This window comes from Mytilus galloprovincialis, chromosome 13, assembly GCF_965363235.1.
Source record: "Mytilus galloprovincialis chromosome 13, xbMytGall1.hap1.1, whole genome shotgun sequence".
Classification (NCBI taxonomy): Eukaryota; Metazoa; Mollusca; class Bivalvia; order Mytilida; family Mytilidae; genus Mytilus; species Mytilus galloprovincialis.
Genome location: NC_134850.1, coordinates 48,600,874 through 48,628,121, shown reverse-complemented (window position 1 = coordinate 48,628,121; position 27,248 = coordinate 48,600,874). Strand labels below are relative to the sequence as shown.

At 31.9% G+C, this 27,248-nt stretch overlaps 1 protein-coding gene across 6 annotated transcripts in view; it reads right to left on the bottom strand.

Annotated features, from left to right (window-relative positions):
- Nucleotides 1-21,259, bottom strand: part of LOC143056322 (ephrin type-A receptor 4-like) — an 88,012-nt gene extending 66,753 nt beyond the window's left edge. For 4 of the 6 annotated variants that reach the window (XM_076229409.1, XM_076229413.1, XM_076229410.1 and 1 more), the window contains exon 1: nt 20,790-21,258. In XM_076229409.1, the coding sequence (XP_076085524.1) occupies nt 20,790-20,880 (91 nt within the window). In that variant the 5' untranslated portion in view covers nt 20,881-21,258. Of the gene's footprint in view, nt 1-20,789 lie in introns of all 6 variants that reach the window. The other 2 variants (XM_076229411.1, XM_076229414.1) reach the window with 1 other exon arrangement.
- Between the last annotated feature and the right edge of the window lie 5,989 nt (nt 21,260-27,248).

Genomic DNA, 27,248 nt, shown 5'->3' with positions numbered 1-27,248 from the left:
CCTCCCTTAAACAATAAAATACTTGTATTTTGCCATCATCGTTAGATCGTAAATTTCAATCTTGTCAATTTGTTCTGTCACTAACATATAAATGGCCTCTGCTTCACACTATACCCCCATAAAATGATCAAATCAAGTATACTTAGCACTATTTTGAGGTATATAAAAAATACTGATGTAATAAAAGAATGTCACAAAAAGGTGTTAAATATTACTTAATGATCAGTTGTGAAGGAGAGAATGAAGAGATTTTTATACCTTGTTATAAAATATCATCTGTAATCACCCAGCATTATGTAATATTGTATGTTTACTTTAACTCCAATCCATTAAGATACAACCTTTACATGATGAAAATAGCAAAGGGTAATATTTCTATAAAAATCACGATTTTATTAAGCAATCTGCTCACGTATTTCTACATGAGAATTTGGAAACCATCTTAAGTTCAGTTAAATACATGTTCATGGTCAAAAAAGTACAAAAAGGTTGAATCAGAAAAGCCCATTGAAAAGAAATATCTTTGAAAAGTGTCTTCGCTATATATAGAAGTACAATATTGTCCTCGATAAATTGAGGAAGACTTAAAGATGTTCTACAGTTATTTATCATCTGATTTTTGATGTCTTCTAATCTGAGAAACATACAAATGCACAAATTATATTCTAGGATTATTGCTAATGGCTTAAAAAATTCTTAGAATTGTGAAATAAAATTACTACCAATCCATATCACATTTTCTTATTCTGAAAATCATCTTTTTTTATGAATTCTTAAATCTAGTTTCATGTCAAAATACAAATGGTTTAACCATGAAAATCTGACCTTGATAAAAAGTCTACATGATCATTCATCTAAGGTATTAAATGTCACAAAATTTTCAAATAGAAATCTAATAAGTCTTTTTTTTCTCAAATTATTATGCATGGTTGAATTTAATTTAAGCTTGAGTGAAGCGTTTCACTAAATTTTCTGTCTGACAATCCAAGACATTTAAAATTTTGTTTTGGATCATAAGGAATTTCCTGGGGTTCTACACAAATTTTGAACAGATCAATTTTTCTAGAGCCTGCTGATTTCTTGAATTAAGTGAATGAATTAAATAATTTTTGAATTTTTAAGAAATCAATAGCGTTGAAATGAAATATTACAGGTGACATGTGGATGTATGTGTTATCTATTTTGGAAAACTGAGTCACAAAATTGAACAGAGTCTCTCATGATAGCCTACTCCTAGATCTTTTACAAGGATTTTTTTTATAAATAAGAACTTTGAAGGTATTTCAAATTCTGTGTAAAGTTATTTTCTGTATTAAAAAGAAAACAAGATGAACCACCATTACAACACTGATGTCACAACCAAAATGGCTGCTATTTCTATAAATAGAACATCAAATCATTGATAAAATGTTTCTCTCCCTCTATAAACAAGATCCATTTATAAAACCTAAGTTAAGGTATTTTGCTGGTACAAAATAAACAAATAAACGCTCATGTCACATCATCACTCCCAAGACTATTAAAAAATCCAGAAGATAAAAAAACGTAATTGTATTTCCAATATAGTTTATTGTATGGTTGTATAACTTCATATTGTCTTTCTAAATGTTCATGTCCCAATAATGTGATCAACAGCTACTGTAGGAGTACTATCATCAAAGTATTCTTGTTCAATGATGCTTGTAATTTGAAGAGAATTGGCAAACAATAATTATTTGAAAATGATTTTCTGTGCACTATTTACATAGAAAGCATCATTTAACAGACTGTTTTAATGATGTTTTGTTGGATTTTATACAGAACATTGAATGCTGTTGTCTTGTTTCAGAGCAATTTGTGTAGAATACATTAGGACATAACAATATAATTTAAGACAGATGTGGATTTGTAAATGATATGTCAGGATAGGCTGATTTGTCAGGTTAATGTCAAGGACTCAGTCCAGTACTTGTCTAAGCTAAATTACAAGGTTAATGTCAAGGACTCGGTCCAGTACTTGTCTAAGCTAAATTACAAGGTTAATGTCAAGGACTCAGTCCAGTACTTGTCTAAGCTAAATTACAAAGTTAATGTCAAGGACTCGGTCCAGTACTTGTCTAAGCTAAATTACAAGGTTAATATCAAGGACTCGGTCCAGTACTTGTCTAAGTTAAATTACAAGGTTAATGTCAAAGACTCAGTCCAGTACTCAGGTCCAAGCTAAATTATGAGGTTAATGTCAAGGACTTACTCCAGTACTGGCCCAAGCTAAATTATGAGGTTAATGTCTCGGACGCTCTAGTACATAAGCTGGTCCAAGCTTAATAAGGTTAATGGTTATTTTATAAGTGTTGCTTTCACATAACAAATGTCTTTTAAAAAATAATATAAATGCTTCCACTTCTTACTTAATTCATTCTGATTAACTTATTTCCTGGTCAAAGATGTAAATTGCAAAAAAAAAATATTTCCCGTCTTTTTCTCACATCAAAATGAGAGAAATCGATAGGAGACAAGATTTATCTGCCATCAATAGTGTCCAGTACAATGTCCAACATCTCTTTTAACACAGTAAATTCTTTATCCAGACAATTATTTTGTTCTAAAATACGATCTTGGTGGAAAAGCTTTTAAGGATGACCATCACCAGAGTGCTGGGTTTGACAACTCAATCTCCTGTTATAATACTATGTTCCTGCCCAACTAAATCAGAGTCATGTGATTAATGAACGCTAATCCATACTTGATTATATTTCCGATCGTAGTAATCTATTATTTATGTACCAATGCTTGAAACCCTTCATTATATTATGGACAGAGTATTCAATCTTGGAATACGACAAACAGTAAATGATGTCCTATTGTGACTTACTTTTCACTTGCCGAGTGGAGTTCACCATTATTCTCCGAGGGAAAACACTAAATTATTTTGTAAACAAGAAGATTTATCATATCAATCTATCTAATTAGTTTGTGATCAAAAAGCCAAAAGCAAATTTCCTTCATTTTTTTCTACTTTTTCAAATTGATCAACATTGAAAACAAAAATAGCTGATTAATCCTGTTTTTCTCGGATATATATTAAACCAAAAACAATCTTTTACTTATTCCCCATCCTTAAATAGAAATGATTTATCAAACTGACTTTTTGCTCAAACATGCTTGCAATGAAAGGCCAGTATTTCGTTAAAAATAGTCAATAAAATTTTTGACTTCAACTTGAAATCTTGAATAATGAGCTCAAAAATGCCAATAAAACATGAAATCAGAATTTGTGAGTTCCAGAGCTATATTTATAAGTACACTTGATAATGTATTAAGTTTACAACTTTATAGAGCAAAAATATTTTTGAAAGAAAATCAATTCAATTTGCAAGTACAAAATAATGCCTTCAATTTGAATTCTTGAAATGACTGATGAGAAACCTATCCAAACATCAAGCCTAAGTAATTTGTTAAATTCTAGAATTTAATTATTTGGTTGAAATTGTCACTGGTTATAAATGGGAAAAAAGAGACATGACAAAAATCAATAGTTAAGCCTTTGACTTCCTGACACACGCTACAAACTGAATCTACCATGACAGGAGGTAAACCATGAAATCAGACTTGAAAGTTCAAAATTTTACTTCAGAACAATGTCAGATATCTTGACCAAAAACAAATCAGGTACTCAGAGGCCACTGTACTAGAGTACTTCTTTAGTTTCAATATTAAGAGACAAGAAATCCAGACATACAAAGATAATATTTCTCCATGTTACTTTAAGGCAGTTTCATAATGATATTGTTTGGAATGACAAATTTCTAAAATATTTTTTTGATAAACTGCACTACTCTCACTCAGAAGATGACTTATTTATAATATTGTATGACTTCAACACATTCAATTTAAGTATTTTCATTTCATCTTGACTAAAATATACAATATTTTTATTGATAATTCCTACTTCAATTTCTGTATATTGGCAAAAGACTATTGATTTCAAAGATTTCTCACTAAAGGTGAATATAAACATGCAATTGAAATTCAATGAGAAAACGGGTCAGTAAGCGATCTTCTAGACAAGAAAAAACATTTCCCATTACGATAAAAAATCCATATCAATAAAATGAAAAGCGAGAAAATCTGTCTCCATTTTACCTCAAAAATGGAATAACAATTGAACACGCGGGCAAAATAATATGTTTGTTAAAGTTTACTTTATTTCAATATTAAAATTTCATTGAAATTCTGAACTCAGAAAAATATTAAGTCAACAAAAGTATTGAAGCCCTGTCGAAGAAGGCGGAACACGTCTTTAAAATTCTAAATTTTAGCCATTACTAAAATTCAATGAAACAATCCTTTCAATTTTTTCTTAAGCAGTTTGTAAATAAACGGAAGGGATTATCTCCACCTTACGACCCTTGTCAAAAACAAATGTTCCCCAAGTAAGATAAATTCTCTCTTTTCGACTTGAACCAGTACCAATGACGAACATGTTTGTTTGGTTTATAATAGAAGTATTTGGCGAGGGTAGATACCTGGGCACAGGGGTATTGTCGCAGGTATGTCTAACGACCACAGGTGATCAGCGTTGCTTCTAGTGTTATCAGTATACAGACTGATTAAGTCAATGTTTGATTATTGATATCTATTTAATTAAATGTTGCATGACCCGTTGGGCAGGGAGAATTTTCATTAAAATGTAATGTGGGTGATGGATTAGTGAAAGATTATTAATACAACAAGAAAAACAATAATCATATCATTGCTTTCACAATACCATAAAAGTACATTTGACAAAACAATTCGCTCTGAAAGATAATGGGCAAAAAACAAGCACTTTTCAAAGCAACAGGACATACAGAAGACAGAGACAGTTTTAGTTTAAAAATAGGCTGCAACGACCTACAAGAAGAATATTCATTGAAGGTAGTTGGGCTCTTAGAAGACCAGTGTTAGATATAGGTTCAGCTCAATTTGCCATGGCTTTACTTAATTCCTACTAGATTGCACATGTATTTACATGCTGTTTGGGTTAACTGTACAGCCGGGGTTAGTTGTACATACACAAGAAAAATCTTCTCAATTTAAACAGAAATAGAATGTACCTAAAAAAGCTATGTCTCAGCTACAATATCAAATTATTCATCTTCCAAAATATAAACCAAAATACAGATTTAGAGGAACAACACCATCATTATTTTTTTATAATTAATGATTGACCATCCATCATGTGTAGCCCGGGGAGAGATATGACACCACTTCTCATGACATAGTACTTCCTACCTGTACAGAATACACAATTTATTAACAAACAGCTGGTTAAATAACCTGGCATATTGACAACATTGGACACTGGATTGTTATTGGACAAAAATAAACTGTTGTGTTTTCCCTGGACATTTTTAAAGGATTGGGACTGAGTGAAAGCAGGCCCATTCATTAGGAGGCGGTACCCGGTACTTTTACCCTCCTATGCTACTGATAAGTACCGCCTGAATTCAGGAATTTTTATATGAGATGTTCATTGAATACATTGAAAAGTACCATCTACAAATAGGAATGTACCGGTCAACATGAAAGATAATGAAACCCCTGTCAGAACGGATGGGGGCTGATTGAAAGGATTGGGTTTTAATTGTAGAGCAAAGGGAGATTTCATATTTACGAAGGCAACAGATTCTAATGCTCTTAAAATCCTTCTTAAACTTACAGGGGGGCTCCTTAATCTTTGAAGAAAACACATAACTATTGACAGAATCTTACAGCAAAAATTAGTGCAATGCACTGCATTATGGCCCTGTGCATATTGGTGCATAAAACTGCATATTGGTGTGAATATCAATCATTTAGGTCCAATATGATTATGTGAGCACACATTTTTATAAGAACCTCAGAGAGCATGTACATCAGGAAATGTAGAAATCCTGGAGTTTTTTACCTCATTTCACTTCTTTTTTTAATATACCACAAAATACATTAGTAAACCTTCGTATTGACATGAGAAAACATCCCACAGCCCGACTAAATCTCGTACTGTTTTAATAGATCTCTTATTGAAAACAAGCAAAAAAAACAAAATTATTTTCTATTCCACTAGTGTGATATACTTCATTAAAATGGGCATACTGTAAAACATGGTATGGTACGATGGTATGGTATGTGGTATGGTATGACGGTATGGTACGAATACCATCATACCATGGTATACATGAATGGTACCATGGTATGGTATGATGGTATGGTACAAATTACTATACCATGGTACAAATTATTATGCTATGGTATGAAGCATGGTATGGTTTTTCAAAAGAGGAAATTTTGAAAAGTTAATAAACCTATTCTTAAACAGGATTTTATTAAATATCTGTTTTCTTTCTTTCTTTTTTGACCTTTTCCAAAACAAACTTTTTTTTTCAATGAGAAACAGGAACAAGAATTTTGGTTGAAAAACAATGTAAACAAAATATTCATTGGTTCAATTTTAAAATCTATGATCATTTCAAAAAACATTATCAATGCTAATGAGCATATATATGTATATGCTTGGGTGGGTTTGGATGACTTTTAAATAAAACAGGGATTTAGCTGGTTGAGGAGTGGCCACTCCTGTTAACTTTGGGATAAACTATAGATAGGAGACAGTAATGAACTACATTGGTTAGAGGTATAGGGCGAGGGTTGAGATCTCACAAAACATGCTTAACACTGCCACATTTGTTGCACCTGTAACAAGTCTGGAACCTGTTCTCTAGTCTTGTTTTTTAAAAATTTTGGTTCATTTATATGTTTTGGAGTGTATTGTCACGTTTATTTTATATGAACTAGTACACATTTTTGTTCAGAAAACGTCCATATAACTTCTAACCCCACCCCCTTTTTGAAGTTAAATTATTGCTCCCTTAGGAGCCAGCTTCAGCTTGCCTCCTGGTGCAAGATTTTTTCACTGTGTAAGCGACTTTTTTTGTTTACCTTGGACTGTTTTCTACTCTCTGGTCGGGTTGTTGTTTCTTTGACACATTCCTCATTTCCATTCTAAATTTTATGAAGGATTTACTATACTCAAAGGCAGTTACATATATGCTGTTTATGTCACTCCTTTGAGCAAGCACCGTAAAGAAAGAAATGGATAGCAAATTTAATGTGATTAGCGTGAATCTTAAAATTCTTGTAAACTACAGGTACATGTAAGATCAGTTCTCAGGGACAAATTATGTCCAAAAACACTTTAAGTGTCTAGTAACAAATTACAGGAATCCCATTTTCATATAAACAGTAAACAACATTTCAAATTTTAACAGAACAGATGACAGCCAGTGAGTTGAAAACAGTTAACAGTTTAATTTTGTCTCAAATAACAGTTAAAAACACAAAAGCAAAAACAGGTTAACACAAAAAGGTATTGCCCCGCCCCCCCCCCCCCCCCTCCATGCCAAGAAATTGCCTCCGTTGAAATTCTGCAAACACCCCATAGAGCAAATTACATGGATGATTAATATTGACCATTTGGTATATGGCTGTGTTCTAAGCGACACGTACATGAAGGTCATAAATTAATTTCTTCAATGAAATCAAATCTTTAGCTACTAATGACTGCCGTAGGGGGTCGACCGGAATTTTTAGCGAGGATTTCTTGGCATGGAGTAACAGATAGAAAACTCAGGGTTAGAATTCATAGAACAGAAAAGGGGCAGTGGCAAATATTTCATGTATATTTTGAACACGGAGAGAATTTACCTGCACCTTTTGCCAAAAAAAAAAATTTCTTTTTCTTATTTGTGCCTTCCGACTTTATGTTTTGAATTGTAGTTTCACTTTCCATATTCGGTATTTATTCAAATGTAAGCTCCACATGGTACAAATCACGTGATGCAGGAATATAATATCTTGGAGTTAGACTATTTCTTTCCTTTCGGGTGGAGACTCCAAGCAAACAACATGCATCTGTATAACGGCACTGTAGATTTTCGTATTAAATAAAGGCTTTTCGTATTAAATAAAGAAAGTTGCCGGTCCGGTACATGAATAGATTGGTTAGAAAGCAAGGTTTTAATTTTAATTAGATTCGAAAGCTTAATTCGAGGGTTGAAAATAGAGAGCACAAATAAAAGGGGGGGGGGGGGGGGTCCACAGGGAATATTTGTATCTTATGAACTCTATATTTGAAAGGGTTATTTTTTTATGTAATTAAAAAAGAGAAAAACAAATATAGGACAAATTGTGATTGGTCTTTCTTCCTTTCTCCCATGCCAAGAAATTGCCTCCGTTGAAATTCTGCAAACACCCCATAGAGCAAATTACATGGATGATTAATATTGACCATTTGGTATATGGCTGTGTTCTAAGCGACACGTACATGAAGGTCATAAATTAATTTCTTCAATGAAATCAAATCTTTAGCTACTAATGACTGCCGTAGGGGGTCGACCGGAATTTTTAGCGAGGATTTCTTGGCATGTTATAGGTCATTATGTTGATCATTTTCTTATACTTATAGTTCAAAATCAGTCTACATATATAAAGGATACTACATCGTTCATTAATATCATTGAGAAATTAGAACCTATGGCAAAGTTGACCATTAATAGAAGGTTATGCAATAAAACTTTAACTACATTATCTAGATTATCATCAAAAGATATGCAGTACTTCCCAAAATTTCAAAGAATAATTGACAGCCATTTATAATGTGTCAGAACAGGAAATTATATCTATCTTATCTTGTTATCTGAGATGTTTAAATTGAGTTTTCTCTTGTTTTCTGTTCACAGCTTTATACATGTAAGTGATAGTCTATCTGGTTTGTCTACATCTATTTCATAAAATATTATTTTAATAAATAAAACATATATATAATGTCAACAAATTAAAACAAAATCATAGTTCATATTGCCTAAATTAATTTTTCAAAATTTCCTACTTCAAAAAACCATACCATGCTTCATTCTATCAAGTTATACCATGGTATAATAATTTGTACCATGGTATAGGAATTCGTACCATGGTATAGGAATTTGTACCATACCATCATACCATACCATGGTATGATGGTATTCGTACCATACCATCATACCATAACACATACCATACCATCATACCATACCATGTTTTACAGTATGCCATTAAAATGGTAATACAGAAGTCTAGGCACAGTATGACATAATATCACATTACAGGAAAACCCAGAAGTTTTAAATGTCAATCAGCCAGAAAATCCCAGCATTAAATGCATGTACTTTGGATTATCTATAAAAAGGAATTTTCCATCAAGAATGCAAGGATTAATGTCTTGCTTTCAGGATGAGGAAAATAAACATAAATCTCAGAAAATACATGTATGCCCACAAAGAAGCATTAACATCATGAGCATCATGTATCTAAATAAATTCTCATCACAGATAACTAAGTGCATCAGATACAGATTTAAATGCTTTTACTGCAGTAAAATGGCTATAAAATCTCATTAATTTTCATAACTTGACAATAAACAATACTATTAGTAGAGTGATATAACTCCCATGCTACAAGTGTTCTAATTGTTTTAAGATGCTATCATCTCAAATGTGGGATCATTTTGCACCACATGTAAAATACGAAAGATAAATTTCGAATTAAAGCAAATTGGCTTTATCGTTAAAAGTTCAACTTGATAAAATAACAAGATCCCAGAGCTTCATGTAACACTAACTAAAGAGACATGATGAAATAAGAGCTAAAAACCCTCTTATGCGGTTGGTGGTAATCTCTAGATAAGTATGCTAATGTTCAAAAGGTATCGCAAGATAGATTTGAGCCAAGGAGGTACATGTTTAATGCTATATTAACTGAAAGAATCAGAAAATGTTCCTATATAAGATTTAGCTTTCAGTGTTTCAAACTAGTTCATATATATTTTAGCAGAAATAAAAGAACTCAGTGATATCAAAAATTGAAGATACAAAAACTTACATCTTTTAAAGAATTTTGTTTGATACAGCATTATATATAAGGGGACAAATACAAAGGTTGCACTTTTTACCAACTATTACATGATCATTCAAATGTTGAAACACTGTACCTTATATAAAATACCTAAAACAAGTTTTCAGCGCCCCAATAGGTACACTAATTCATTTCGTGTCTATAACATTTATTTCAACTACAACCACATCAACCTAAAACCTGCAAATTTAAAGATTACAACACTGCAATGCTCTGCAGGACTTCAAAACACTCAAAGACATAATGAATAGGTTTTTAACAGTTAGTCAATATGAAAATCCTCTTCCAATGTCACTGAAATGTCATTCAAAATATTAGAATCCTTGTCAAGGATTTCCACTAAGGGAACTACAAAGCGGTAATTGATCTCCAATTATAATTTTCATCCTGAAACAGTATAAAAGTGCACTGTTATCAAGTGATGGTTTGCCATGTAAGCACTTAAGCTAAATACTATTGCATGCTAGAATGTGAAGATAAAAGAAGCTGACAACACTCGGTTGTCAAGTCGCCATTTTGAAATATAAAACATTTTGTTTTACTAGAATATTTATCCTTTGAAGTCGAGATATATAAATAAACAAATCCTTTGCATTTAGACTTATAAACTTTATATTTGGAAGAATGAGAAATAAAGTAGCCAGATGAAGGGAAATGGACAAGTAACCATTGATACAGTCGTCCAAGGACTATAACCTTGTATGACCTTGGATGATGATGTACAACCTAATTCAAACTTGTCTTTGGTAATTCTAAGTCCATCCACATAATTACAAACTAGGAATGCAAAGCACTGTAAACACTTCGCTGGAGGCAACTTTACAAAGTACAAATATAGAACATGTCAATCAGCCATGATCGACTCCCCTACGCACTTCTCTGGACTGGAAAATTATATTAGTTGCAGTTTGTAGCTGTATTAAAATAGTTAATATGCTTGAGAGGTTCCGAATTAATTGATCAACTTTCCAAATTGTGCAACTTCAAACAGGAAGTCATTGAAGCGTGACGCTATTGAGTAATGCTCTCAAAAAAGTGTGGAGACGATCAATGCGAAATTCTACAAATTCTTTGATCTGCGGTTCAAAAAAAATTACTCCATAAATCTATATTCAAGAGGGATCAACTTTATGCATAGTAGATGAACTGAATTAAATATATATAGTTTACCAAATTAATTACCGCCCATATCAAAGAAAGGCGAATAAGGTTATTGTTGTTTTAAACCCAATATTAAGGGAACCTACAAGCTAGATCAAACGCATAAAATTAGATAATCATTCTCTTGTAATTATTATATTGGATAGTGTTACAACTTCTAGGTTAATAAACTGTCGATATTGAATTTCTCTTTTCAAGTAAAATTGCTATTTTAATTAACAATATTCCCTATAACAGGAATAACCAGAAACAAATTGAGGTGTCTTTGAAGGATGCATGCTAGTTATGTGGCATTATGTAAGACTATAGGCATAACATTAGCTGAAACCTTTAACATATTAATATTGCGTAATACCGTTGAAAATAAACTCTAGAGAACATACAAAAACAAACAAAATCATTATCAAGAATCTGACATGGGTCATAGCCATTAAACTGATGAGGGTCAATAACTTACATACATAAATTAATTACCACCCTTAATGAAAGATAAACCTCCATATCAATTAATACTTGGAATGTTGAGGTGTCCTGGGTATAGTCAGGTGTCAACAATCAAATTAATGACTATAACATGTGTGTCAACACCAGGGTGAGAAGTGTTGACACATTCAATCATATAGGAGACAAAAATAATATTTTTAGATTTATTGTTTTAATGCTTTCAAGTACAAACTGAAATTTTGGTTGAAAAAGGCAAAGATCAGTTTTGAGTCACAGCAGAAAAAGATCATTTTGTCAAATATGAAGTTCAGTCTGACGCATATAGGTGTCACAAAGTAATCACACATAAATGTACTTTTAAAGATATGTAAACATTCTTGTACTGTGTCACATTAAAATAAAAACAATTAGTCTTTTTATCATTAGTAATTAAAGACGGAAGAAAAAAATCACTCCTTCGTCAACCAATCAAACATAGAATAAAATGAAAACAAACAACCACTATCACCATGGATCATAATTCCCTCGCTCAAAAATGTCCAGATCACCTCTAATGTCCGAGGAATTTAATTGATCTGACAAATCGTAAAGTTATCCTAGGGACGACCAAACAATTGTGGTCAGCAACAAACAGGTACACAATAATGTATCTTCCACACGATAGATCAATGTCTTCACACCTCATTTACACCTGAAATCTTCACCTGGGCAGACAAAGGTGAAAACGTACCTGTGCCGCAGGCCGATTCTAACATCATCGATACCTGTAATGGGCCGACACAATTCCCTGGCCATATGTCACTTCCTACTGTTTGACGGATTGAGCTTTGTTGTATTTATTTCTGTTCGTTTGAAGTTTTTATGCAATTCTTCATTACTAATTTTAATCAATCAAAATTAACATTAAATTTGTTCCGAACTTTTTTTTATTTTCTTTGTACCATGAAACAATATATTTATGATGACGTCTTTGTTTTAAGGTGCAATTTTTTCAGGTTTGCAATGCTGCACTTCACATTTATTCTTGTCTACTTTAATAAAACTCAATTAAAACTGAATATTTTAAGAATGTAAATAATTGTATAATGACCTTTAAATGTTGACTAACACCCAAATATTTTGAAATAGGGAGTAAATGAGATATTATATAATTATCTGTAACAAATATTTGCCTAGCTTCCCAATTATATGAAGTGTGGACTGAATTCTAATGGACAGTGGTCAATTTTGATATGACAGGTAGCCCTAGACATTTATGAGATCATTACCATCTAAATTCACATCACATTTTATAGTTATAAACTAATAATCAAGTTAGTCTTATCAATTCTAATCCCATTATTATTGGACAATAAACTCTAATAGTGTAAATACTTGACCACTACATATAATGGTCCATTGGTATAATTTTATGGCTGTTATCAAAGTATGGTTGACAACTGTAATCTACAACACTAATCTCTATAATACTTCACAGGAAACAGGAATTTAGACCCCCCCCCCCTTAATTTTTGGAAAATACAAAACAGTCTAAATTTAAATTAATTATGTCAGAACTCATATGCAAGAAGTTTCAATTCAATTCTCAATATTATATTGTTGAAGTATTTATGTGTTTTTAATGAAACTAAAATATTGATAAGTATTGACAATTGTCTGTACAAATGATTATATAAACAGACATTTTTTTATAATTTATATACATGATTTTCATATTTACCAGGCAAATAATATTTTGGTCCGGCCAAAAAAATTAAGCATATTGAAATAACACATGATCGATATAACTACATGTAAAGAAAAATAGAAAATTCATCAAAAAACAAAAATTGGAGAGAGCTCTACCAAATTGTGAAATTATCAAATTTAATTGGATCTGGCCTATAAACCTCATCATTATTACCCAAATATAAACATGTACATGCATCAACAATTACTAGATTTAACTAGTATCTCAATTGTTTGTAAAACAATTGAAAGGTCTTTCCTGTAAAAGTGATGTTTTCGTATTGTACTTTGTACGACCTTTCGTTTGATACCTTCTGAAACTTTTCGCTTTTTACACTTAATGACCTCATCCGTCTACATTTTTGATATCGGAATTATGATATATGGAACAGAGTAGATGAGCTTTCGTTTGATATGCGACAACACCATGTTCTTGAAAGTTTGATTTTTGCACTTAATAACCCTATCCAACAAATTTTTTGGAGGTCGAGAAATTATATATTTCAAATGTACACATCATGACCTTTCATTTGATATACAACAACCCTACCTTAAAAGAACATTTATTTTTTGCACTCAATGACCCCATCCAACCCATTTTTGGGAGACGTCAATTTGAAATTTGAAATGTACGCTTTATGTTCTTTCATTTGATATGCGACAACCTTACCATCTGAGAAATTTAAATGTTTGCACTAAATGACCCCACCCGTCCCCCTGGGATGAAAAGGGGGTTTAAAATTTTCATTTTTAAGTAGAGTTTATTAAGACCTTCAATTTGATATATCAGATGACCCCATTTGACAAAGTGCAAATAATGATGCAATATCAATTATATAAATAGAAGTTATGAAACTTACAAAGTCAATGCAAAACTTGAAAATTTCAAATTGATTTTTTGGTGTTTTTTTCCATGGAATGTTTTTGGTATTTGGTCAAACATATAACTATGTCAACCTCTTCAATTTCTTAAACATTTTAAGTGGTAAGCTCTTGATGATTCAGAAATACATGCCTCCGCTCGAAAAACTTCAAACTGCATTATCTCTAAAACGACAATAGATATCTCAAATCTGTTAAATGATAAATGATCTACAGTTGAAGGACAACATTATAGAAAAAGAATTGGGACAATTTCAAAGTTTACCAAGGTCACAATTAATCATCAAATATATGATGCAATACAAAACTTGAGAACAGGAAGTCGTAGAGACATGGGACTATCACCATTCAACTCAGGACCACTTGACCTTTCAAATATTACAAGGTCAAGGTCATAGTAAAATGTGAAGGTCAAGGTGAAATTTCATCATGACCTGACATTGACCTCAAATTGAAGGTCTTGAACTACTGATCATCTTTGCAGTTTATAGTAGGTTGATATTTGTTACCTTTAAAAAGATATACACACAATACTATACTTTTAAGAATCATCCCGTCGTAACTTTTGAACAGACAGTCGGACTCTTTTGAGGTCAGTGTATAAAATGTAGAGCTCGTCGAGAGGAACATTTTATACGCTGTAAGTATGCAGCAAACTCTTATCGTTTTCTTAATATGAAAGCTTGAAATTGCAGAGTAATTTTTTTTTGCACTCGGTGACCTTTGACCTTGGATGCAAATTAAAGGTCACATGAACTTAAGATTATTGGTGTAGGTCCCAAGTCTTTACGACTTCCGGTTCTCGAGATACAATTTTTCAAAAATTGTTTATATTTTTTCAAGGGAAATAACTCCTTATAAGGGTTAACAACAAAATGATTGTATATGTTAATTAACATTGCCATCTGGTCCTGTACATGTTGCCGTTTTCAAATCGATTCTATCTTGAATACTTTTTGAGAAAAATGTAAAAGAAAGAAATTGCTTCAAGGGGACATAACTCTCATAGGGAATGATGAAATCCTTAGCAGCCTCATATGGTAACACATCATGATGAGATCTAACTATTGTCCAAATAAGGTCATGATATCTTAAAAAACAACGAGGGGGGGCCATGTCGAAAAAAAACAATAAAAGGGAGATAACTTCTAAAGGGGATGATGAAATCCTACACAGCCTCATCTGGTAATACTTCATGATGAGGTCTACCGATGGTCCATATTTGGTCTTGATAACTCCAATAGAAACGAGGGGAGGCCATGTCAAACAAATGCTGGATGAAAAAAAAAAAAAAAAAAAAAAAAAAAAAAAAAAAACAGGAGAAAAACAATAAGGTCTTTCCTCGCGGAGAGGAAAGACCTTAAAAATATCAGGGAATCAAGAACCCGAAACAGATGCTCTTATAGTTTTACAATAGCTAACTAGTAACGGGGGACTATTACACTTGTAGTTGTATGATCCTGGGACTATTACCAAGTTATTTTATGATGGTTATTTGCAAGATACATGTTTTATTATTTAGACAACTTAAATCTTCAAAGCATTTTTATTTTACTACCTATTATCTAATTTATTTTCAAGATGTTTAACTGCTTATCAATTTATTCTTACTGTTTTAAGCTCATTAATTTCTTCCTTACAAAGTGTTTTTCCATGGTGAAAGTTCTAAATAAAATTTCATAGCAGGATGATACATGTTTTTGTACCATGATGAGTTTTCAAATTCAAACCCAAGACTTGTAAATGGCAAACCATTTCTTATATAAGATACATGTGTTGTAATATTTTCTACTTATCGTAAAAATATTCTTATTTTTTTCCGTTTAAATTGTAATTTAGTGTAAACACTATAATAGAAATTTGACAAATACATGTACATGTACTTTTAAAATCTTTAAAAATTCATAAAATGATAAAAAAAAAGTTTAATATTTTAAGTTTTCTTTGCTTCTTTATGATTGCCATATATGAAAAGACTGCAATTTACTGGATCAAGCCCATTCGAGATCAAAATTGAACACAGCCACGCACCCTTAATGCATGTTTACCAAGTCAACAAGTGAAACAGTTCAATAGCAAAGGCTTTGAAATTTAAATTATCGGCTTGAATTTCAATAGCAGCCTTTCAATGTCCAACCATTCAATTAAACTGACAACAATGTCCAAATGTCCAGCCTAATGGCCACTCAGATTACTTGACCGCTACAGGTAAAATATAGCTATGAAAAAGATTAAAATATAATTGTCCTTGGGCCTTATAAATCTTTATCTGCTATCAAGCCTTCTTAAGAAAAGTTTTACTGAAAGAACGAGATAAAAAGATAGGATTGAAAAGTGTATTGAATTTGGGTAGAAGGAGATTTAAGATTAAGCTGTGTATTTGATCCTGTAAATTTATATCAAATGATTGTATGTAGTCAAAATGAAAGTCTGGTCAATTTTCATCCCACAAGGAAACATTTTTGTTGGCAAAAATTTAATCAATGATACTGGAAACATTTTGTATGTATAACAAAGAAAAAGATATTAATCTTCAGGATTTTACTTTGATTTTAACCAACAATAAATTGTTTAAGAATTTTTTTTCACTTTCTTTTACACATATGTATAACTAGGGTGATTTGTTTACAAAAAATTCAAGAGGATTTATACAAAAAAAAAAATGTTTTTAATATTTTGAAATGCTCGTTGACTTGATCCTTACTTGGACTGAAATACTTATGGTATGGACTAGGGTAAGCAGTAAAGTTTTAGTAGGTTCAGGAAGCTGGGAAAATCCTCTTCCTTTGCCTTATCTTCAAATCTTTTAAAAACCGAGATACACAGACCACAAAAATGAGAAAATAATTAGTCTGAACCCCAACCTAACTAAAGTATCAGTTGTGTTGACAGAAAAATAGAATAATTCGTCACAAAACTGACCACAATTGAATTTTTACAATGACCAGTCCCATAGAGAAAATTATCTGTTAATGTCTTTGTGGTCCACTACAACATGGTGACCTCTTTTGACAAAGGTCAAACCTCCAGTCTGAAGGACAAAGAAGTTGAGCCAACTGTTGACCATCCATCTACTTTATCCTATGATGTAGTAAAGTGTCATTAAATCAAGTATATCAGGCCAATATGTGCATATAAATCGTTAAAGGAAAGAAGTGTGAGAATAGACAAAAGTGATACAGTAAAAAAAGAATTTACTGTCAGGTTAACTTCATCTTGCAGCTTTCTACATAATTTGAATATTTAATTTATGAAAACAAAAATTCAATAAAGTTATCCAACTGTTTTAAAAAAAACGTTTAACAAGAAACTACAGCAAGAAGCTACAGTATGGCCAGTGATTTTGCTAGCGCTCGTCACTTTCGTAATTTACGAAAGGGTTTTCGCATTGACGAAAGTTTTTCAAATCAATTTCGTCACTTAAATTTAGAAAGTGTAAAAATATTTTCTCATTAAAATTCTATAAATCTACCTGTCTTTATGTTTTTGACAAGTTTATGACCCCCAGGTAATTAACATTTTCAACAGGTGTTACAAGTTGTGATTACAACTAATCTGCCTTTCGCCATCCGATGGGTCACTAATCCGTTAATTATTAATAAATCATAATTGACCATTATAATTATTTCCCCAGGAAAATCAGTCAGTTGGCATTTCAACAACCAGGAGTATAGTTACGTCATTTGATCGAAACAATTTGTTTATACTCCCGGACAGTTCGCATTTGAATTTCATTATTTCTCAAAAGATCACAATTTGAAGTTCGTTTGTCGTAGATTCGTCATTTGAACGCATTTTCGTCACAATTGACATGATTGATATAAATTGCCATCAAAAACTTTCGACATAGTCATTTCCATTTAAAAATATTATATAAAACTTTATTCAAAACGTTCAAATTGTCTTCACGAGTTAAACAGGTGCTTCCTGTACTTTGTGCTACGCATGCGTGAAAGTAGTCCTTTAACTATTTATAGACCCTGATAAAAAAACGTAAAATACGAAATCATTTAGAAGCAATTAAACGAGAGAGACAAATATATATCTCTAACTAAAGGAATTAAAACCGAAAAATGATAATTTCCTGATGAATCCGGACTCGTTTTGAATTTAATATCCACGTGTCACTTCCCGTTTTCGTTTCATTTTAAAACCGAAAGTAGCAAACGTTATCCATTCTTGATTTGTTTACAACCTCCTTTCAGTCGTTATACTCGTTCCAAAAAGGATTTTATACAGTCCCAACCTAATAGAAATGATTTCCAGACATCTATGTAGACGTTCTATAAGGATAATGATTATGCAGTGATAAAATCATTGCAAGTTAATTCCTACTGTGATTCCTTGTTTAAAAAAATTGAATCCAACTTGTGTTGTTCAGGAATGTCCTCTGGAACAAACTGAATAGAAATTGTGAACTAAGTTTCCACATCCCATGTCAGAATCTTTCATAATAAGGACCAATACAGTCAAATCATACAATACTGACTGCCAGTCATGCCTAAAAGTCCTTTAAAATCTGACAAAGTCAAAGATGAAGCTAGTAACATACATCCTTGGTTCCTTGCTGTTACACAAAAAAAAGGTTGATTTTCATGGCACGCAAAAGTGACTAAAGCCCTCAAAATCCTAGCTTAAACCCTGAGTATGGCCAAATGTTGGCAAATACACACAAAATTTGTATCGGTTTATGGACAAAAGTGAAATAAAATACCTGTCAAAATACGATCAAATAAGAATAGAAATATTGGTTGAAAACATGAAAACTCAACTGACAGAAAATTTATTTTGATAAACAAAAAATATCAGCTAAGGCACTACAAACCAAAAACTTGCCATCTTAAAGTCATGATCTTAAACTTAAAATAGAAAATAAGACACAACTTTAAGAATACAGACTTGCATGCAAGTTTTTCTTTCTACTCATATCAACTTTCATATTTTCTGGCTATGATACATGTAATACATTTAGATGTCAGTACAGTTTTAGTTTCATTTTACTTTAAAAGCAGACATGATGATTGAAATCAAGCTTCAGTTTTTTTTGTAAGTCAACATGACAGATTGGTTCAAAAAGTTAAAATCCTGTTTTATAAAATTATTTAGTTTACATTTCATTTCATTGATCACAGTAATAGCAACAATAAAGTCATCTTCTTTAAACTAAATATCAAAGTGGTCATATTAATTTACGTCTTGGTGATTTGGTACAGGCCTGAACCTCATTGTATTGATCAATCTAAGCGAAATAATGTGGCTGAAAAAACGAACTTGTTTGCGACCATAATTGTTTGGTCCACTGGAAGAAATAATTGTGGTAATTAAAATGCATTGTACTCTTGAGATTGCACACAGTGCGAAACGATGTAATTACATCTTTAAATTGAAATGGTCTTGTTCAAATGTAAATGATACATACACAGACCTTATCCAAACGCAATAATTTACATTTTCCAAGGAAATTTGTTCATGATGTTCGCTTTTTTGTCTTCATTTTAGTTGGAGTTTAAAAACAAAAAAACGTATTTCACCCTATTTTGCAAATAAATAACTAAGGCTAAATATGCTATATGAAGGCAATACTATTTTTCTTTTTTTTTTCATCCAGGACCCACTTCTATATGTTTTGAAAATTATTTTCAGTATTATTTGTCCTCTAAAACTATATCAACACTTCTGACAGTCAAGAATATTTTTTTTTGTTAATCATTATCAAAATCATTAACCAATCTGCAATTTACATATCTATTTGTTTATTTGAATTAGATTAAACATGTTTATTTTATAATTGTTTTTTTCTTGCCTATTACATACTTGGACAAAATAGCCAAAACAGATAACAATGAAATATCATCAGATTATTGTATGATGAAAAAGAATTTGACACAATTGTGAATCATCCTTTAAGCCATAAATCTGATATAATTGGTAATTTTATTTGAATTTATCCCTTGAAGCACTGATTAGTTCTGATAAATTTCTAATTTATTTTACAATACAAAACTGTCTGCCAGGGGAAATATTTTTTTCTGACAATTTTTAATTTCAGTAAACACACAGCAACAAAAAAATCAAAAAGTATACATTTCCAACCCCAAAAATCATTATAAGATAAAATTTTAATTAAAATGAAATTTGTAAAGGGTGTCTCTTCTTTTGAAGTTTTTAATTTATCCAAAAATTACTTTGATATTCACAAAAGAACAAAAAGAATACATTATACAGATTTAAAAAATACATGAAATGGAGAAATATAAATTGATATATCTGATGTCATAATAAATCATGAGAGACTGCTGATTTTGTTCGCATGGGTGATTTAAAAAATACTGAGTAAATACACATTCTTTACCAAGTTTCTGAAATACAAAATCAATGATGTCAACTGTTTCTCAAGCAAAACAAAAGCTTCAAAAATCAATGGAGACAACAACAAGCCAATATCATACACAAAAATAAGAAAATAAGTTATTAGAAACAAGAAAATAGTGGATAAATATTAAATTTTGTTTGTGTAAGTTAGAATTATTGACACACTGTCACTGAATATGTGTGTACTGTTATCGTCTGTTTATAATGTGTGCCGCGTTTACAAAATAGCTGTTTATGTCCAGCAATACACTTACCTTTTTCACAAGAAATATAAGATGATATAAACCACAAATAATACACAAGGCCTCGAAATATAAATCCTACGAAGCGACATGGCTTCGCCATGTTTTGGCCAGTGTTTCACTTTTCTGTCTGCAAAAATAGCATTAACGCATGCGCAAGTAGTTCTAAGGTAAAAACTTTCCCGTTATCGGACAGGTGAAAATAAGTTTAGTTTTTTATTTTCACAAAATAATAAAGGAAAGTACCACTTTTGTTACACATGTAATAGAACATTAACTTATATATTTGATTTGTGTACGCGTATTCGAATAATCTGTAAAAACACTTCCACTGGGATCAAACGGGTTCCGCTGTATTCTTATAATCCTTTAATCTTGACACAATATGTTAATTGATTAGTGCAATTTACGTTGATTAATCCACAAAACTTCAAAATTTGTGATTTTGAACTGTAGCAATGCAGTATAGCATTTCCTTCCGAATAATGAATTGATTGCTTCAGATCAACAGCGTATTTGATTTAACTCCGCCCACGAAAAATGTATTGGCGAATTATATTTTTCCTATTTTGACTTATTCATACGTGAACAATAAAAGTTTACAAGCTTATTTATTTTACAAAGGTTTATTTGAATTTCCATAGTTTATTTATTAAAACGTTAAAATCATATACTTACATTTTAACATTTTCAATATATTTTCCCGCAGTTCTATTAGTTTATTTTGTTTCTTCACATTTTACTAATGTCGCACCTATAAAGGTATATTATAATTATGTATATTCGAGACTACCAACTTATTAAAAAAATCAAGTTTAATGAGTTAAATATCATTTCAAACGTTGACATGCGGCACCGTTGCATACAATTATAGAATGTAAACGCGGACCTCTTTGAAAGCTCCCTTTTTTGTTAACGCGAACAGAGAACACCGCATTAATAAAATAAAACAGAACAACATTTTGTGGTGTTAATTTTTATTTTCATCCAAATCAATAAGAAGTCGCTGAACTGTCTCTTAATCCCCCTATATCAAAGCTATATAATACTAAATTGTACTATTATATTGGTATAATAGTCCCAAATGTTGTATGTTGATATTTTTTTTACCAGAAACAAGTGCAATGGTACAAATATAAGAAGGTAACATACGAAGATGATGTTATAAAATCGCGTTGACAATCATTTTGGATAGGTATTTCGGCTATTTGTTGTGAGCCGTAAAAATAGTCAAGGCCATTTTATACCATCATCTCCGTATATTTGTAGTTACCATCATATACCATTGCGCCAATTTTTATATTTTTACCACACCTGCGCAGAATTGGCATTTCTAGGGGACCCAGAAGTTACTATAAACCAACCTATTCTCGCGTTTAGTTCTCTTTTGCCAACCTCACGGCAACTTTCAAAAGCAGATAAGGACATTTTCGCGACTTTTAATATTCGAGTTATTTTTCTACTCGCGAAAATTAGTTAGTTGACAGTATTAGATTTGATTGTTGGTCTTTTTATATATGATAAAGACGTCTATCAATCTAACCATGTCAGAGTATATAAATCAGGTTCTAATACTAAGAGTATTAACTCCCCGGTACCGGAGCTGGAGCTTGTACTTTTCATTTATATTATTGTCCCAAAAGTGAGGGGTAAATTGCCCCCTTGCCCCCGGCTCTTATGCCAGTAACATACGGATATACTAGCTGATTTGTTCAGTCATGTCATAGACATATATATTATTAAGTTGTATTGTATGTCTCTGTCCATTCTGATTTTTTTTTTGGTCAATATTTTTAAGTATATATGCATGTCGTATGACAATAAATTTCTATTTTGATTTAATGGTGAACAAATTTTACTTTTACACTGCCAAAATCTGCTTTTATTTTATTACTGAAAAGAATAATCATTTTATATTCTATAAATATGCATTGTATGTACTGTGATTACATGTGTATAAAATATTATCTCTCATAAATCTTTTCAGTGCGGGACCCAAAGATACCATGGCAAAATAAACAGCTGCGCCATGAGCGCATGATACGCCCTACGTCTTGTGTGGAAGTTTTATGCAATAATCATCAATAGTTTCTGAGAAAGTTTTAGGCAATAACCATTTATTGTTTTTGAGACACGGCGGGACATGTGAACCCCTCCCCCCCCTCCAACCCTGTTTTTTTTTTTTACAAAAAACTAAATATCACTAAAATAAAGTTTTGAATTAAACCAAAAAGTATACAGATCTTTATATTAATATAACAAAGAAGTGTGTAAAGTTTTAAGCAATAATCATAAATTGTTTTTGAGATACAGCACGACATGTAAAAACCCCCTCCCCCTTTTTTACAAAATACTCAATAACTCAAAAATAAATTTTGAATCATCACCAACAAGTATACAGATATAAAGATTAATATAACTAAGAAGTGTGTAAAGTTTTAAGCAATAATCAAGAATTGTTTTTGAGATACGGTGCGACATGTGAAAAAAAACATACCCCTGTTTTAGTTACAAAGTGCCGTAACTCAAAAAGTTTAAATCTTATTTTCACCAAAAAGGATACAGATCATTTGACCATTATAAAAAACAACTATATTAAGCTTCATGAAATTTGGATAAGTCGTTTTCAAGTTACGGTGCGACATGTTTACGCCGGACAGACTGACGGACAGACGGACAAACGGACATATGGACAGACGGACAGACGGACGGACGGACACAGGACATTTGTATACCATAATACGTCCCGTCAAAATTTTGACGGGCGTATAAGGACAGACAGACGGCAGACGGATAGACGGACAGACAGACGGACGGACACAGGACATTTGTATACCATAATACGTCCCGTCATAATTTTGACGGGCGTATAAAAATAAAAAAAAGACAACGAAAGCGACGAAAAGACAAACAACAAACAACAATCTACAAAACATTACATAGAAGATGAAAGACGGAAACAAAACTATGACAACAACAAAAAACGAAAGCGACGATAGACAAAAAAAAACCAATCTTCAAAACTCTACATAGAATACAAAAGACGGAAACAAAACTATGACAACAAAAAAACGAAAGCGACGATAGACAAAAAACAATCTTCCAAACGCTACACAGAAGACAAAAGACGGAAACAAAACTATGACAACAAAAAAACGAAAGCGACGGAAAGCCAAAAAAACAATCTTCAAAAAAATACATAGGAGACAAAGAACGGAAACAAAACTATAACAAATAAAAAAGTCGACAAAAAGACAAAAAAAAAAACAATCTTCAAAACTCTATATAGATGACAAAAGACGGAAACACAACTATGACCAAAAAAAAACCCGAAAGCGACGAAAAGACAAACAACAATCTACAAAACTCTACATATAAGACCAAAGACGGAACAACACGAACCCTATACCGAAACGGAGTGGTGGGTGATCTCAAGTGCTCCGTAATGGTAAGCAGATACTGCTCCACGGCATATACAGTGATGGGTAGTTGATCGAACAGGAGTAATTTTCTTATACGTTTAACACATGTAGTGTCACTGTCCTTAAATATTAGTCGAATAAGTTGCTTTATAATTTTCAGACCGATTGTAAGTATTGTTCCTAATTTTGGTTTTATTGAACTGTCGAGAATACCAGAATATTTAAACAAACTTAGTAAAGTGTTGATCTGTTCCAATAGATATTCATGAAGCCGCCTTCTGCATCTTTTCTTCTATTTGGCGTGTAGCAAGGTTTACAGAAAGGTCATCCGGGCGTTAAACAAGATTACCTTTTTATTGGTGAAGCGGATATTGGCAATGGCCGTGGACATTTAAATTGCTGCATTCAATATTTTCTATAACACCAATATTGATAAAAACATCTAATGTGGTATTTTATTAAGTATTTTATAGTTAAGGAGGACATTCTTCTGCAAATGTCTCAGAAATCCATGGAAACACTTTCTATAGTTTCTATTGTCCAGACTTTACTTTTAAAGTATGGATTAATATAGATTTCATATAGTATATTGAACAAAGGGTTCCATTATTGGACACAAAATTAAGACGCCTTTAGATGCTATTTGTCACTTGCCTATGACCCAAACATGTAAGATTACAAGCACTTCTCAACAATTGAATTATTTATACTCTAATACATATATAAAAAAAATATTCATATCAAGATGTCATTCTGCCTATACTTGACCCAAACATGTATTAATATTATAAACACTTTTCAACAATTGAATTATTTATACTCTAATATAAAAAAAAATATATTTACATCAAGATGTCATTCTGCCTGTACTTGACCAAAACATACCATAGAATACATAAGTACAAAATTGCTGCCAGGCCACCTCCTAAATTATGGAAATCTATCTTTTTGCATTAGCCATATCTGATCATATCTTGGTTTGACGCTATTATTGTTCATAGTATCTAGCATGGACGCATGGGTGCTTATATCAACCTTATATGGGTACATATAGCATTACAAGTTCATGGTGCATCAACATGCATGCATATGTATACATGCAACTGCGGTTCCATGCAGGTTCTGATGTACAATTTACGGCAAAAGGAAACATTTTTAATTCCCCATTGTTACGTTTCCTTATTTTTCTTGGACAAAGACGATCCTGTATATATAGTCCCATTTTGCGATGGTTATTTATCCAAATGCGTTCGCTATAACCGTGTCGCTATCGAATCGTGTGAACATAATCTATGTATCACTGGTAAAATATAAAGTTAGATTTTTTTTTTACTAAAACTTACTCAAAACCTGTACTGAATTCCGAGTTTAATAGATACGAAGATTTGCTTTGGAAGTTAGGCTGAACATTTAAAAAAACTTATTATATAACAGGAGTGATGTTTTCGCAAGAGCTCGTAAATTCAGATACGACCCATGTAAGCTTGTGGATAATACATACACATAAACACTCTTTATGTATACATAATTTCTCTCTAATGTTAAATATGCAAATTTGAGGAAGCAAATGTTTATACTTCCCTCGCCGGGTTTCGAACTCATCATATGGGACATCGAGACAGCAACACATGTACTGTGCCCAGATCTCTAGACTACTCATACAGCCTTTACAGGAGTAAATCTCTAAAAAGTGACAATACATTGTTTAAATACTATTGACGCGTCTTGTTTTGTGCTGTTTAAGAGTGTTCATGCCTATTGTCCTATAGTCTTAGATTGCAGTGATCTCTATAGTAATTTAGTATTTAGGTTACCTATATAGATCTTTCGTTGTTTTCATTTTTGTTATAGTTGTCGTCTCTTTTATGTATATGGTTATAAGAAGATGTGACGTTAGTGTCAAGGAGACAACTCTTCATCCAAGTCACGATGTGTAAAGTTAACCATTATAGGTCAAGGTACGGTCTACAACACGGAGCCTTGACTCACACTGAACATCAAGCTGTAAAGTGCCCCAAACATTACTAGTGTAAACCCATTCAAACAGGAAAACCAACGGTCAATTTATCATTTTAAAACCGATTTCTACTTTCTTTATATCCTCTGAAAGGGTTACTGGATATTACATAATAAGTTAGAAACCTGTTTACATAACATGATAAACTTGCTAGACAATAGTTGTGCATATATACATAGTAATGAACGAACAAATTACTCTTGGGAATGCTAAGATAAATGATACCTCATTTTTATTATATTGACGCGGATTCTTTTCAAGTGCAGCAATAGTGCATCACCTAGACAAACAGATTAATACTCATACAGAACGAACCCGTGGGTATGCAAAACGCCATTTTAATCCATAGATAAACATTTTAACCCATGCATACAAAACACTATTTTAATCGAAAAGCAATAAGTGTAAAAGTGCAAATATCTTGGTGTTTTTAAAACAGCCAGATAGACAAGACAGACAGACATACGGTATTTAAATCTTTAATTTTCACATCGAAGAATAGAATGTTTGTTTTACGGTTCTTTAAATCTGCGAACAAAACATTAATACCCACTTAGGGTTTATGACGCTTTTCTATTATTACAATTCCTTGTTATAATCCACGATGAATTACAACTTGGACTTATGCAGGGTCACTGAGTAATGAAGTGTAAACTGACCATTGGCCGAACCGATGACCATTGGTCAGAAGAGAGTAAGATCGGTGATACTTGACCTTTAGTTTAAGAAAATTCAGTCAAATGTTAATTAGCAAACATCAAACCATACTGAAACGATAATCGGTTAAAATAAGAATACTTCGCAAAAGAAAATGCTTAAATTTAGATTTTGACATTGTATGATATATATAGAAAATCAAATTTTGTGAACATACACTACACATTTGTTTTAGTTTCGTTTTAATGTATTTAAAACTATGAATTTCAGGATTTATGTAATATTGTTTTTAAAATTAAATCCCTGGCTTTGACATTAACGAAAAATATAAACCGCGATGACTTAACATAACTGGGTGCTTAATGCCATTGCTAA